Genomic DNA, 14339 nt, shown 5'->3' with positions numbered 1-14339 from the left:
AAAAAAAAAAAAAAAAAAGCCCAGGACAAGATGGGTTTAGTGCAGAGTTCTATCAGACCTTCAAAGAAGACCTAATTCAATCTCTTCTCACACTATTCCACAAAATAGAAACAAAAGGTTCTCTAACCAATTCATTCTATGAAACCACAATTACTTTGATACCTAAACGCTAAAAGATCCAACAAAGAAAGAGAATTTCAGACTAAATCCCCTTATGAATATCGATGCAAGAATATTCAATAAAATCCTTGCAAACTGAATCTAAGAAGACATCAAAACAATCATCCATTATGACCAAGTAGGCTTCATCCCAGAGATGCAGGGATGGTTTAATATATGGAAAACCATCAACGTAATCCACTATATTAACAAACCAAAAGAAAAAAATCACATGATCATCTCGTTAGTTGCTAAGAAAGCATTTGACAAAATCCAACTCCCCTTTCATGGTAAAAGTCATGGAAAGATCAGGAATCCAAGGCCAATACCTAAACATAAAAAAAGCAATATACAGCAAACCAGTAGCCAACATCAAAGTAAATGCAGAGAAGCTGGAAAAAATCCCAGTAAAATAATGTACTGGACGAGGCTGGCAAATTTCTTCCTACATATTCAATATAGTACTTGAAGTACTAGCCAGAGCAATTTGACAACAAAGGAGATCAAGTGGATACAAACTGGAAAGGAAGAAGTCAAAATATCACTATTTGCAGATGATATGATAGTATATATAAGTGACCCCAAAAATTCCACCAGAGAACTCCTAAACCTGATAAAAGATTCAGTACAGTAGCTGGCTATAAAATTAACTCAAACAAACCAATGGCCTTTCTCTACACAAAGGATAAACAGGATGATAAAAAATTAGGGAGATAACACAGTTCACAATAGTCACTAAATAAATAAATAAATAAATAAATAAATAAATAAATAAATAAATAAATAAATAAAATACCTTGGTGTGACTCTAACTAAGGAAGTGAAAGATTTGTATGACAAGACCTTCAAGTCTCCGAAGAAATACGTTGAAGAAGATCTCAGATGCAAAGAACTCCCATGCTCATGGATTGGCAGGATTAATACAGTTAAAAAATGGCTATCAAAATCCCAACTCAATTATTCACTGAGTATAGAAAGGGCAATTTGCAATTTCATCTGGAATAACAAAAAACCTAGGATAGCAAAAACTATTTTCAACAATATAAGAACCTCTGGGGGAATCACCATGCCTGAACTCATTCTATACTACAGAGCAATTGTGATAAAAACCACATGGTACTGGTACAGCGACAGACAGATAGATCAATGGAATAGAATTGAAGACCGAGAAATGAACCCACATACCTATGGTTACTTGATCTTTGACAAGGGAGCTAAAACCATCCAGTGGAAAAAGACAGCATTTTCAACAAATGTTTCTGGCACAAGTGGTGGTTATCATGTAGAAGAATGTGAATTGATCCATTTTTATCTCCTTGTGCAAAACTCAAGTCTAAGTGGATCAAAGAACTCCAAATAAAACCAGAGACACTGAAATTTATAGAGGAGAAAGTGGGGAAAAGTCTTGAAGATATGGGCACTGGGGAAAAATTCCTAAACAGAATAGTAATGGCCTATGCTGTAAGATCAAGAATTGACAAATGGGAACTCATAAATGTGCAAAGCCTCTGTAGGGCAAAAGATACTCTCAATAAGAAAAAAAAGGCCTCCAACAGATTGGGAAAGAATTTTTACCAATCATAAATCTGATAAGTGGCTAAAATCCAATATAGACAAAATGCTCACGAAGTTGAACTCCAGAAATTCAAATAACCCCATTCAAAAATGGGGTACAAAGCTAAAGAAAGAATTCTCAACTGAGGAATGCCGAAGGGCTGATAAGTACTTCAAAAATTGTTCAAGATCCTTAGTCATTAGGGCAATGCAAATCAAAACATTCCTGAGATTCCAACTTACACCAGTCAGAATTGCTAGGATCAAAAATTCAGGTCACAGCAGATGCTGGCAAGGATGTGGAAAAACAAGAACACCCCTCCATTGCTGGTGGGATTACAAGCTTGTACAAGCACTCTGGAAATCAGTCTGATGGTTTTTCAGAAAACTGAACATAGTACTACTGGCAGATCCAGCAATACCTTTTCCTGGGCATATACCCAGAAGATGTTCCAACTGGTAATAAGAACAAATGCTCCACTATGTTCATAGCAGCCCTATTTATAATAGCCAGAAGCTGGAAAGAACCCAGATGTCCCTCAACAGAGGAATGGATACCGAAAATGTGGTACATTTACACAATGGAGCAATACTCAGCTATTAAAACAGTGAATTTATGAAATTCTTAGGCAAATGGATGTATCTGGATTTTATCATCCTGAATGAGGTAACCCAATCACAAAAGAAGTCCCTTAATATGCATTGAACGACAAGTGGATATTAGCTCAGGAACCTAGAACACCCAAGATACAATTTCCAAAACACAAGAAAATCAAGAAGGAAGACCAACGTGTAGATACTTCATTCCTCCCTAGAATAGGGAATAAAATACCCATGGAAGGAGTTGCAGAGACAAAGTTTGGAGCTAAGAGGTAAGGATGGACCATCCAGAGACTGCTCCACCTGGGGATCCATCCCATAATCAGCCACCAAAAGCAGACACTATTGCATATGCCAGCAAGATTTTGCTCAAAGGACCCAGATATAACTGTCTCCTGTGAAGCTATGCCAGTGCCTGGCAAATACAGAAGTGCATACTCAAAATCATCTATAGGGTGGAACACAGGGCCCCCAATAGAGGAGCTAGAGAAAGTACCCAAGGAGCTGAAGGTTTCTGGAACCCTATAGATGGAACAGCAATATGAACTAATCAGTACCCCCAGAGCTCGTGTCTCTAGCTGCATATGTAGCAGACGATGGCCTAGTCAGCGATCATTGGGAAGTGAGGCCCTTTGGTCTTGCAAACTTTATATGTCCCAGTACAGGGGAATGCCAGGGCTAAGAAGTGGGAGTGAGTGGATAGGGGAGCAGGGAGGGGGTAAGGTATAGGGGAATTTTGGGATAGCATTTGAAATGTAAATGAAGAAAATATCTAATAAAAATAATTTAAAAAAAGATGTTGGTAAATTTTGTGCGAGATATGAGGAGCAAAAATATTTAGTTAAAATCCAATTTGTGCCATCATATTTAGCTGTATAATATTCTAAATGCAATAGTTTCAATCATAAGACTTATTGCTTTATAGGTGTGTTACAAGAGAAATTAAAACAGAGACACTTAAGTGAAACAAGGATGACTGGTTTATATAGAAATCATGCAGTATACTTAATTTCTAGATATCAGCAACCTCAATTTAGATACTGAATCTCTGCAGATACTTTAAAGGCAAATGGGTCTCCCTACATTTCAAAAAGGTTGATCTTTTCATAGATCACTTGTCACTGATTGATTACTTGAGCTTGGATCATATTTTTCACTTAAAGATCAGTAATAATTCAGAAGCAGAATGGTATACTGAACACTCAGGTTTTCAATTTCTCATCATTAATGGAATCTTCATTGATGTTGATGTTAACAACAGAAATTAAGAACAAAAAGACTCATTCCAAACCAGATGCCTTGTTCTGCCCCTTGTGCACAATGTAATATAAAATTATGTTTCCCTTTAAGCTTAACATTTTTCTGAAGAACATTGAAATAAGAGAAAAAAGAAGTTTAGATTGGAGACAGACAATAAATACAGAATATGATATTTTTAACCTTTGGAACTTACCAAAAGGTCTTGGATTGAAAGTGAAAATAGGATCCTTTTCTGCAAATGCTCCCCAAGGTCAACAGTTGTCATTATCTGAACACATGATTCAATGGCCAGAAACATTTTCAGAGGTAGGTTATGTATTTTCTAAATGATTTGTGCTTATATTTCTAAGGCAATTATGTTCTCTGATATAATGATGATCAGTATAAAATACCATAAAGAAATTCTAGTATACTGGCTTTTTATTTTCCTTGATTCAGATTAATGGAAGTATATAGTATTCCATATGAGGATTAGCTTTCCTCCATTAGCCACAAATTAGGGATGGGACACATGGTAAGAGAAAATTTTCATCTCCAAAAGACTCATGCATTAATGTACTTGAGAAAAATACCTTCTGTGTTATTAATATCATAAAACAATATCAAATTATTTTTTATTGTATGATCAAATACTATGACCAAAAATGATCTTTAAAAGGCTGTATTTTGTTTTATGATCTAGAAGTATCAGAGTCTACAAAGGATAGAAGCATGAAAACAAGTGGTCCTACCGGAGAGTCATAGGAAATGGAAAAAAAGGTTTATATCCACAAGTATTAACAGTAAATAAAGTTAGAATCCTGGAATTAGGGAAAAAATTAATATTTCAATTCCCAACCACTCTGTTCTGATTTCATCAGGAAGTCTGGATCCTCTAAAGTTTCAATAACTTCATATATAATGTCACCAAAAAGGAAATAAGCACCAAAATGATTGAGCCTATAGGGAATATTTTTCTTTACAAATATCATATATCATATCCATTAGCATTCTATAATTGCCCTTCTATTCTCATTATGTCCTAATTCATCCAATGTTTAATAAATAACTTGAAAGAACTTACAGAACAATTTGAGAGTACAGGGCATTATATTTGAAAATGCATGATTTTCAAATGTTAGAGGATGCTGGTGATATATCATCCTCTGAGTGCAGAAAGCAAGGAACACTGCAGCTCTTTTCTATCTTCTCTGCAATTGTGCCATTTGTACAATAAATAGTGATATTTAAAATTTATTTTAACCTTTTCTCCTTAGCTAAATTTATCTCTATATTTCTTCCTACAAATATATGTATATTTTCCTCCATTATAACTATAAATCTTCTCAAATTGACAGTCAAGATTCACAATAATGGTGGAAGCTGAGATGTTCAACACAGGTGTCAGAAAGTATAAAGATAGTGTTAGGCTAGGTGGACCCCCATGGACTCCATTATCATGTTCCTAGTCACTAAGGTTTCACAAATTTGTCATTAACTCGTTAAAATTCCAAAATTTTTAACACTATGATAATGCTCAGACAAAAATTTAAGCACATTTGCCTTTTCAATGGCATAATTTTTATTTTGTTTTTTATTAGTTTTTTTAATATTGGTTATTTTTTTATTTACATGTCAAATTTTATCCCCCTTCACGGTTTCTCATCTGCAAAACCCCATCACATCTGCCACCACGAGCTTCTATGAGGGTGCTCCTTCCACCCCCACACTCCTACTTCATCATCCTAGCTGGCATTCCCCTATGCTGGACATCAAGGCTTTAGAGGACCAATGTGCTTCCCTCCCATTGGTGCCAGATATGATCATCCTCTCCTACATATGCTGATGGAGCCATGGATCATTCCATGTGAATTCCTTGGTTGGTGGTTTAGTCCCTGAGAGCTCTAGTAGTACTAGTTCCTTGATATAGTTGTTCATTCTATGGGGTTGCAAACTCCTTCAGCCCCTTCAGTCCTTAACTAATCCATTGGGGTCACTGTACTCAGTCATATGAATGACTGTAAGCATCCTTATCTGTATTGGAAATGCTCTGGCAGAGACTCTCAGGAGACAGCTATATCTGACTCCTCTCAGCAAGTACTTCTTGGCATCAGCAATAGTGTCTGTGCTTGGTGACAATATATGGGATGGATCTCCAGGAGGGGCAGACTTTGGATCTCTTCCCCTTCAGTCTCTCCTCCACTCTTTTTGTCCCTGTATTTTCTTTAGGTAAGAGCAATTCTTGGTTAATATATTTTTGATAGGTGGGTGGCCCCACCACTCAACCAGGCCTATGCTAACCTCTGAATATGGTCTCTACAGGTTCTCCCTACACTTTGTAGATTATCTCAGCAACTGTAATCCACATTGGATCCTGGCAGTCTCTTGCTTTCCTAGTATCTGGGACTTTCTCGTGGTGTCCTCCAGTTCCCCATCGTTAATTAATACAAATAATCTGTTAAATAACTCTAGGTGTTAATAATAATACTTCGCCCTTCATTGTATGACCTTCAAAAGCTGTGCTTTTATGATTTTTCATAAAACCCTAGTCATTAGATAACATTCTTTTCATTCTTCTCAGATCCCGAGGTCCGTGTGCAGTGAGAGTTGTGAGCCTGGATTCAGGAAAGTAACCCTGGAGGGCAAGGCCATCTGCTGCTACAAGTGCACTCCTTGTGCAGACAATGAGATTTCTAATGAGACAGGTAGATGCAAATTTAAAAACTTCCTATTTATCCACTGAATTCCACAATGTGCTGGAAAGTTAAAAAAAAAAGTCTGTGTAGAAGTCAAATATGAATTTTTATTACTTTTTGAAAGGAATTTCAATATTATATGCATCACCATCTCCTTGAAATAACTTAGCACAGCCATTTCCAATCATTCTTAACTTATGTCTTTAATCCAGTGCCAATATTAACATTGGAAGATACAATATATTCCCCTGTACTTTTCAATGCTTTTCATTTCACTAATTAAGTATCAAAGATAATTTTTTAAAATGTATTTCAATGATTTTTATGAAACATATAAGGCTCAGATCTGTTTCATCTTCATAGATATAATTAACAGCTCATTTCTAATTTTTGATAATTTCATATAATGTGTTTCATCACATTCAACACTAATACTCCTTCCAGAATTATTTCACCCTTTCCTAATTCCCAAAATTTGTAATTAAACTATCTAATACAGTTCATGACACTCATGTATACTTACATGTGTGCATGTCACATAAAGCTTGTTAAGCAACCATGTTCTGAACACTGAAAAGAAAAACTGATTATCCTCCCAGTAGCTATCAAATGCTAATACCCCATTTTCTGGAGAGAGAGGTATATTCATGATACCTCCAATATCTATGCAGTAACTTGTCTGTGTTAAGCCAGACTACATCTACCACATTTTCTTGTATGTTATGAATTTATGGGTACAATTTCTCTGTGTTTAGAAAACAGTAATATTTTGTAGTCTTCTGTACACTGAAAGTTTTGGTAACTTTCTTTCTTCTCTTTAGATAGAGTTTTGCAGAACTTTTTATTTTGATACTGGGCCCATTAGAAAAGACTATGGGTTGTGGTCTTTTAGGGGGAGGTGTACATCTAGGTAATGGTTTTAGTTTTATAAGTCCATGTGACATATTGTCTGTTTTTTTGTTTGTTTGTTTTGTTTTGTTTTGTTTTTTTTCTGCTGCTGCTGCCTTCAAATCAGAATTTATCCCTGGCTGCTTTTATGCTTCCTCCTATTATGGAAATGAACAATTCTCTAAATCTATAAGCACACACTACATTTAATGAATTCATTTACTTAGTTACAATCCAGTCATAGTTCCCACTCTGTGGCAACCCTCCCACAGTTCATTAATCCATTCCTTTACCACCATCTTGGCCTTTCTGCTTCCTAAACTTCTTAAAATCTGTGGGATATATCCTAGGTGTTCTATGCTTTTTGGTTAATATTAATGTATTAGTGAGAACAAATGATGCATGTCCTTTTGGGTCCGGGTTACCACAATTAGAATGATATTTTGTAGTTTCTTCCATTTTTTTCAAAACTCATAATGACATTGATCTTAATAACTGAGTAATATTCCATTGTGTAAATGTGCCATATATACTGCATCCGTTTTTCTGTTATATGACATTTGGGTTGCTTCTAGCTTTTGGTCTTACAAATAAGGCCACTATGAACATAGTTGAGCACATGTCCCTTGATATGTTGGAGCATTTTTTGGGTATTTACCCAAGATTGGTATAGCTGGGTCTTCATGTAGGTCTGTTTCCAAATTTGTGAGGAACTGCCAGAGTGATTTCATGATTTGTTGTACCAGTTTGCAATCCCAAAATCAATAATGAAGTGTTTCATTTTGTCCACATCCTTGCTAGCATGAGCTCTCTTCTGAGTTTTTGATCTCAGCCATTCTTTGTTGATTGGGTTTGCATTTCACTGATCAATAAGCACTTTAGTTCTTAAGTGCTTTCTAGCCATTTGTTATTCCTCAGTTGTGAAATCTTTGGTTTATGCTAAGTTCCTTTATTCTCTTGGACTTGAATATTCTTTGAAGTGGTAAATATAGATCTATTTTCATTTTTCTAAATACAGATTGTTAATTAGACCAGCACCATTCATTGAATATGCCTTCTCTCCTCTTCTCTTCTTTTCTTTTTTTCTATCCTCTTCTTTTCTTTCTTCCTTTCTTCTTTTCTTTCTTTCTTTTCTTTCTTTCTTTCTTTCTTTCCTTTCTTTCTTTCTTTCTTTCTTTCTTTCTTTCTTTCTTTCTTTCTTTCTCTCTCTCTCTCTCTGTCTCTCTCTCTCTCTCTTTCNTCTTTCCTTTCTTTCTTTCTTTCTTTCTTTCTTTCTTTCTTTCTTTCTTTCTTTCTCTCTCTCTCTCTCTGTCTCTCTCTCTCTCTCTTTCTCTCTTTCTTTCTTTCTTTCTTTCTTTCTTTCTTTCTTTCTTTCTTTCTTTTGATTGTATGTTTTTGGATTCTTTGTCACTTCTATTCCATTGAATGATCTATCAATATATGTACCAACACAGTGTGGATTTTATCACTATTGCTCTGCAGTACAGCTTGAGGTCAGGGATGATAATTACTTCAGAAGTTCTTTTCATGTTAAGAATAGTTTTGTTATGCTGGGTTGTTTTTTTTTTTTGTTGTTGTTGTTGTTGTTGTTTTGTTTTTCCATATGAATTTGACAATTGCTCTTTCAATAATTATGAAGAACTGTGTTGGTAACTTGATGGGGATTGCATTGAATCTGTTGATTGTTTTTGGTAAGATGGCCATATTTACTATGTTAATACTACCAATCTATGAGCATGGGAGGTTGCTCCATTTTCTAAGTTCTTTTTACATGACATTCATGAAAGTCTTGAAATTATTGTCATGAAGATCTTTAACTTACTTATTAAGAGTTACACCATGATATTTTATACCATCGATTTTATCCTCAGGTAGAGGAAGGCTACTAATTTGTTTGAGTTAAATTACTATTCACTTACTTTGCTTAAGTTGTGTATTAGTTGTAGAAGGACTCAGGTATAATTTTTGAAGTTGCTTATGTATCCTCCTCAAATAGTGATACCTTGAATATTTCTTTTAAAATTTGTGTCCCCTTGATCTTTTATTGTTGTGTTATTGAACTATTTAGAACTTGGAGTACTATATTGAATAAATATTAAGAGAGTGGGTGACCTTGTTTTATTGCTTAATTTAGCAATGATTGCTTCAAGTATTTTTCCAGATAATTTGAGGTTGGCTATTTGTTTGCTATATATTGTTTTTATTATATTTACATAAGGGCCTTGAAATCCTGATTCATGCAATGCTTTTAATATGAAGGGGTAATATAGAAATATTGGGTAATCCAGTATCTTAGAGTTTTAATGCTATGAACAAACACCATGACAAAGGCTGCCACACCCACTTCTGTAAAAACTGTGTGGCAGCCCCAAACCTTGGCCACAGTCCTGAGGCATAATATTTCAAGGACACTTGTCTCCTGGAAAGTTTCTGCCACCCCACAAACAGATGTATTTCAGATTTGTCCATGCTATAGTTGATGAATGATTCTGTGTGCTTTCTTTCAGTATTGTTTTATTATAGGTGCCTCCAAAGTATGATTTGACAAATAGCTTAATTAGGTTGAACTTTGCTTCCTGGCCTTCACCAATGACCTAGGCACTCCTTGAGCTGACCCTGGGCTTGGAATTTCATAATAATGTTACTCATTCAGATGAAATGCTTCCAGTGTTGATAGTTAGTAATCAGGCATCCCAAAGTTTGCTGGATAGGAGCTAGAAATCTCAGGGCTAGTTCAAAATAGTAAACGTAGAATTCTCATTACAGACATGAATGGCAGCCTACATTATATAATAGTAGAAAGGAGGTGGGTTGTGGTTTAAGGCAGAAATGGAGTCTTGTATTATTCATGAAAGGTTTAGTAGAACAGAACTTCCCTGTTACGTGTTTTTCACTAGGCCCAGAAAAATAGTATAATTAGGTATTTACTAAGGGACCTGGTGGTGGGTTTAACAATAGACTAGTATTGCACCTAGACATATTAGTCCTTTCACTTGGCTCCTGTGAATAGCTAATTTTAGATAGGGCTGATATTATCTCAGTTGTAAACACTGCCTGACTACTGTCAGCTTTTATTTATGCATTTTCTCTGTTTTATGTAAAGAGCCATTATGCATCTCGGTGTACTTGGCTGATGTATTGTCTAGATTTCTTGTTGATCTTCTGTATTACAAGTCTGATACTTGCTTTGAGAAATTACATTCAGATCACACTCCCATTGTTCCTGTCATTTTTTTCGCTGACTCCTTGCCAAACTGAATTCTCCCATGGGTTGAAGAGCCAACTGAGTCCAGTCCATGGAAAAATGCAACACATATAAGCACAGCATTTAATTGGCAATGTCTTAGCAGTTCAGAGGTCCAGCCAATTATCATTAACATAGGAGCATGGCATCATCCTGTCAGACATGATGCTGAGGGACTGAAAATTCTATATCTTCTTCTGAGGGCTACTAGTAAAAGACTGGTTTCTTGGTATGTAAGAACAGGTTTTTAAAGCTCATGCCCAAAATGACACACTTCCTTCAACAAGACACACCTATAAATAGTGCCACTCCCTGAGACAAGCATATTCAAACTAGAACTTTCTACTGCCTAGGCCTTATAGACATGTTTAAACACTTAAGTCTATTGAGGCAGTAGCCAGACATAGCATTTTAAAAGTACATATTGTCCAAATTACAACATGCACATATTTTATAACAGTTTCAACCATGTTAAAAATACAATTTCAAAGACTCTTCTGAGATTAATTCAATTTCTTCAGTGTAAACTCCAAAGCAAGATACAAACCAGTGGGGCAAATTCCAAACTCTGGATTTCCATATCTAATGTCAAGGAGGTTTTCAGAACTCCACTACTTTTTCATCTTTGTTGACTTCAACACACTTCCTTCACCTGGGCTGGTTCCAATCCCTGCGAGCAGCTTCCCTCAGCAGATATTCTATGGCTCTCGAATCTTGAACATTTGGGGGTTTCCAAGGCAATTTCAACAGCATTGCTTCTCCTTCCAAACTCTGGGTTCTAGAAATGATCTTCTAGGCTCCTGAAAAGGACTTGCATTATTTCTCCAACTCTGCCCTCTGTAGCATTCTAGGCTCTGGTGGACTCTACTCTACTTTTCCTGGTGGTTTTGGTGATTAACTCATGCTATTAGCATCTACAGTACACTGGGGTCTTGCACTGCATATAGGATTCATCAGTAGCTTCTCATAGGCTATCTTCATGGTACTAAGACTCACCTTCTTTGCATGACCCCTCTAGTCCTGTACTATCAATTTCAACTGTGGCTTTACCTTCACCAATGTCATTTCTTCGCTTCTCACAGTATCAGACATCCATTACCCATTCATACTATCAATTCCAGTAACATGGGGGTGACTCTAACACCAATTCAAGCTACAAATCGAGGTATAACCTTGGGTATCTATGGAACACAACTTTTTTACACTCAGAAAACACTTCCCAGATGATTTCACCACATTGATGCTGATCTATTCTTACTTTTCGCTAATTTCTTAGCTCTGGCTAACCAGAATCAATTTTTCTGATAGTCTTCTTCTCTTATTGACCCATAATCCAGAGTTATATGGCCAATGCTGCTGAGTTTTGCTGCTTACTGGGACTGGAATATCCTCCCCCTTATTTCATTACTAGCTTTTATTTTACAATTCTATAACTGCACAAGCTTGGCTGTTCTTGGACTTGCTCAGTAAATTGACCTTGAACTCAAAGATCTGTATGGCTCTGACTGCAGAATGCTGAGTTGTAATGCATATACATCACACCTGTATTTAAGCTTATCTCTACTTGGAACTCTATCACAGGCTGACCTAAAACTCAGATATCGACTTCTCTTTACCTCCTGGGATTAAAGAAGTGTAACATCATGCCTTAGCCTAAACTCATGGCCATTGTTTTACATGATCTGGGTCAAAAGCCTGTGGCTTTCAGTTTCAAGATCTGGATCACCTATTTGCCCTCTATTTCTGGATTGTAGTTCATTTCATATTAAATCTCCAAAGTAATCCCTTTCCAACTGCAAATACAATCAATAGTTTCGTTGGGTGAGATTTTGCACAGAGATTACTACTTCTTAAATCTTTATCTCCTTGAAGCTAGCATTCATGTTAATTTTTGTTTGTTTGTTTTTTGTTTGTTGAGACAGGGTTTCTCTGTGTAGCTCTGGCTGTCCTGGAACTCACTTTGTAGACCAGGCTGGCCTCGGACTCAGAAATCTGCCTGCCTCTGGCTCCCAAGTGCTGGGATCAAAGGCATGTGTCACCACTGCCTGGCTTCATGTTAATTTCATTTCCTGGTGCCACTTTAATTTTATTTGAAACATTTGTCTTCTACTTTTTCTTTCTAAGCTTGCTATGCTTGCATGAAAATATTCTTCATGAAATTTAACCAGATAGCAAAGCCTCTGTTCTGCCTTTTGGGAATTCCTTTGTTAATTCAGTTAATATAAACATCTTTATCTTATCCTCAGGTAGGCTCTTTAGATAAGGGCAGAAGCCACATACTTCACCAAAATATAACAAGAGTAGCCCCATATAAAGATTCTTCTCCTCTGAAACCTCTAGAACCAGGCTTCCACAGTTAAAATCACCTTCAGCAACAAAAGTTTCTATATTCCTACAAGTATTTCACATTAAGCCCCACTTAAAGCTTTCTACTCCTTTCCAAATCCAAAATTTCAAAATCCACATTTTCAACCAAAAACATGGTCAGGTTTATCACAGAAATACCATACTCCAGATACTAAGTTATATTTTAATTAGGGTTTTAATTCTGTAAACAATCATTTTGGCACAGTCTACTTTTATAAGGACATTTCATTGGGACTGGCTTACAGTTTCAGAGGTTCAGTAAACCATTGTAAAGTCTGGAGAATAATAGCATCCAGGCAGGCATGGCAAAAGATGAGCTGAGAGTTCTATATTTTCAGGTGAAACCTAATAAGAAATGACTGACTTCCAGGCATCTAGGATGAGGGTCTTAAATCCCAATTCCATAGTGACACACTTCTTTCAACAAGGCCTCATTTCAAAAGAGTGCTACTCTCTGGGCCAACCATATTCAAACACCCATACCAACATAATGCATTTTATAAGTTTTGCTACATCTATTTTATGTTAATCATAGTATTTATGAAAATGTTAAAAAGTTGCAGAGCAGAGTATCTTTCATAAATCTCTCACATTTACTAAGAAGATTCTATGTGAAAATATATGCTTGCTTCAAGTGTTATGAAAACATATTATTGGGTGATTTTGAGAGCTATCAAATATAATAGTGTCTATTCCACAAACAACAGCAGAGAATGAACAGAATTTGAAAACACAATGATTTTTTTTGTTTTTGTTTTTGTTTTTGTTTTTGTTTTTGTTTTGTTTGTTTATTTGTTTTCGAGGCAGGGTTTCTCTGTATACTCCTGGCTGTCCTGGAACTCACTCTGTAGACTAGGCTGGCCTCGAACTCAGAAATTAACCTGCCTCTGCCTTTCAAGTGCTAGGGTTAAAGGCGTGCACCACCATCACCCGGCTAAGCCATAGGATTCTTAATAAAGGAATCAATACAATGAATTTTAAGGAGAAAAGTGTATTTAGGATTCGCATATAAGAAAATATTATCTGAAATATTTTGCAAATAATATTTCCTCTAATTTAGAATTCCCATGTTTAAGTTAAAGAGGATCTGTGAATTATGCTTACTATCAGGGCCACTGCAGATTGTTGCAATGTAATTTAGTATTGTAAATTATTTTCAAAAGAGTTACAGAGTTGTCAGTAAAGGCAGAGAAATATTGTATGTACAGAGAACAAAGGCATTTAGACAGTAAAATTTAAATCACAACCATGAATTTTTTAAGGAATTTACTGGAAGTTGAATGGTACCTGAAAAGATACAATATTTTTCTTTGAAAAGGTAGTGCTTGAAAATCTGAATATTTTCCACCTGAAGCCATCCCCAGTTGTTCAGATACTGTCAATACTGAATGGACTGAGTGGTTATTAAAATTTAACAGATATAGAGAGCACAAGGAGTTGTGAGTAAAAACTGAGGGAAGGAAAGTTGTGTGATGGTACTATTTAAAGAGAGTTTGAATTAAATTCTATTATATGTCAACATAAATGAGGAAAAAATATGTAAGGAAAAGGTGCAATTTATAAATTTAGACTTATGCATAACAATGTTTAAA

General features: G+C 35.8%; 1 protein-coding gene across 1 annotated transcript in view; it reads left to right on the top strand.

Moving 5' to 3' along the window:
• Positions 1 to 14339, top strand: part of LOC110288954 (vomeronasal type-2 receptor 116-like) — a 40274-nt gene that overhangs the window by 24875 nt on the left and 1060 nt on the right. Inside the window, exons 4-5 of the mRNA XM_021155180.1 lie at positions 3664 to 3879; positions 6134 to 6257. Coding sequence (XP_021010839.1) covers positions 3664 to 3879; positions 6134 to 6257 — 340 coding nt within the window. The remainder of the gene's footprint in view (positions 1 to 3663; positions 3880 to 6133; positions 6258 to 14339) is intronic.

The sequence above is a fragment of the Mus caroli genome, unplaced genomic scaffold (genome assembly GCF_900094665.2).
Source record: "Mus caroli unplaced genomic scaffold, CAROLI_EIJ_v1.1 scaffold_2859_1, whole genome shotgun sequence".
Lineage (NCBI taxonomy): Eukaryota > Metazoa > Chordata > Mammalia > Rodentia > Muridae > Mus > Mus caroli.
Note: the sequence above shows the minus strand (reverse complement) of the source record. Positions and strands in the feature narration are given on the sequence as shown.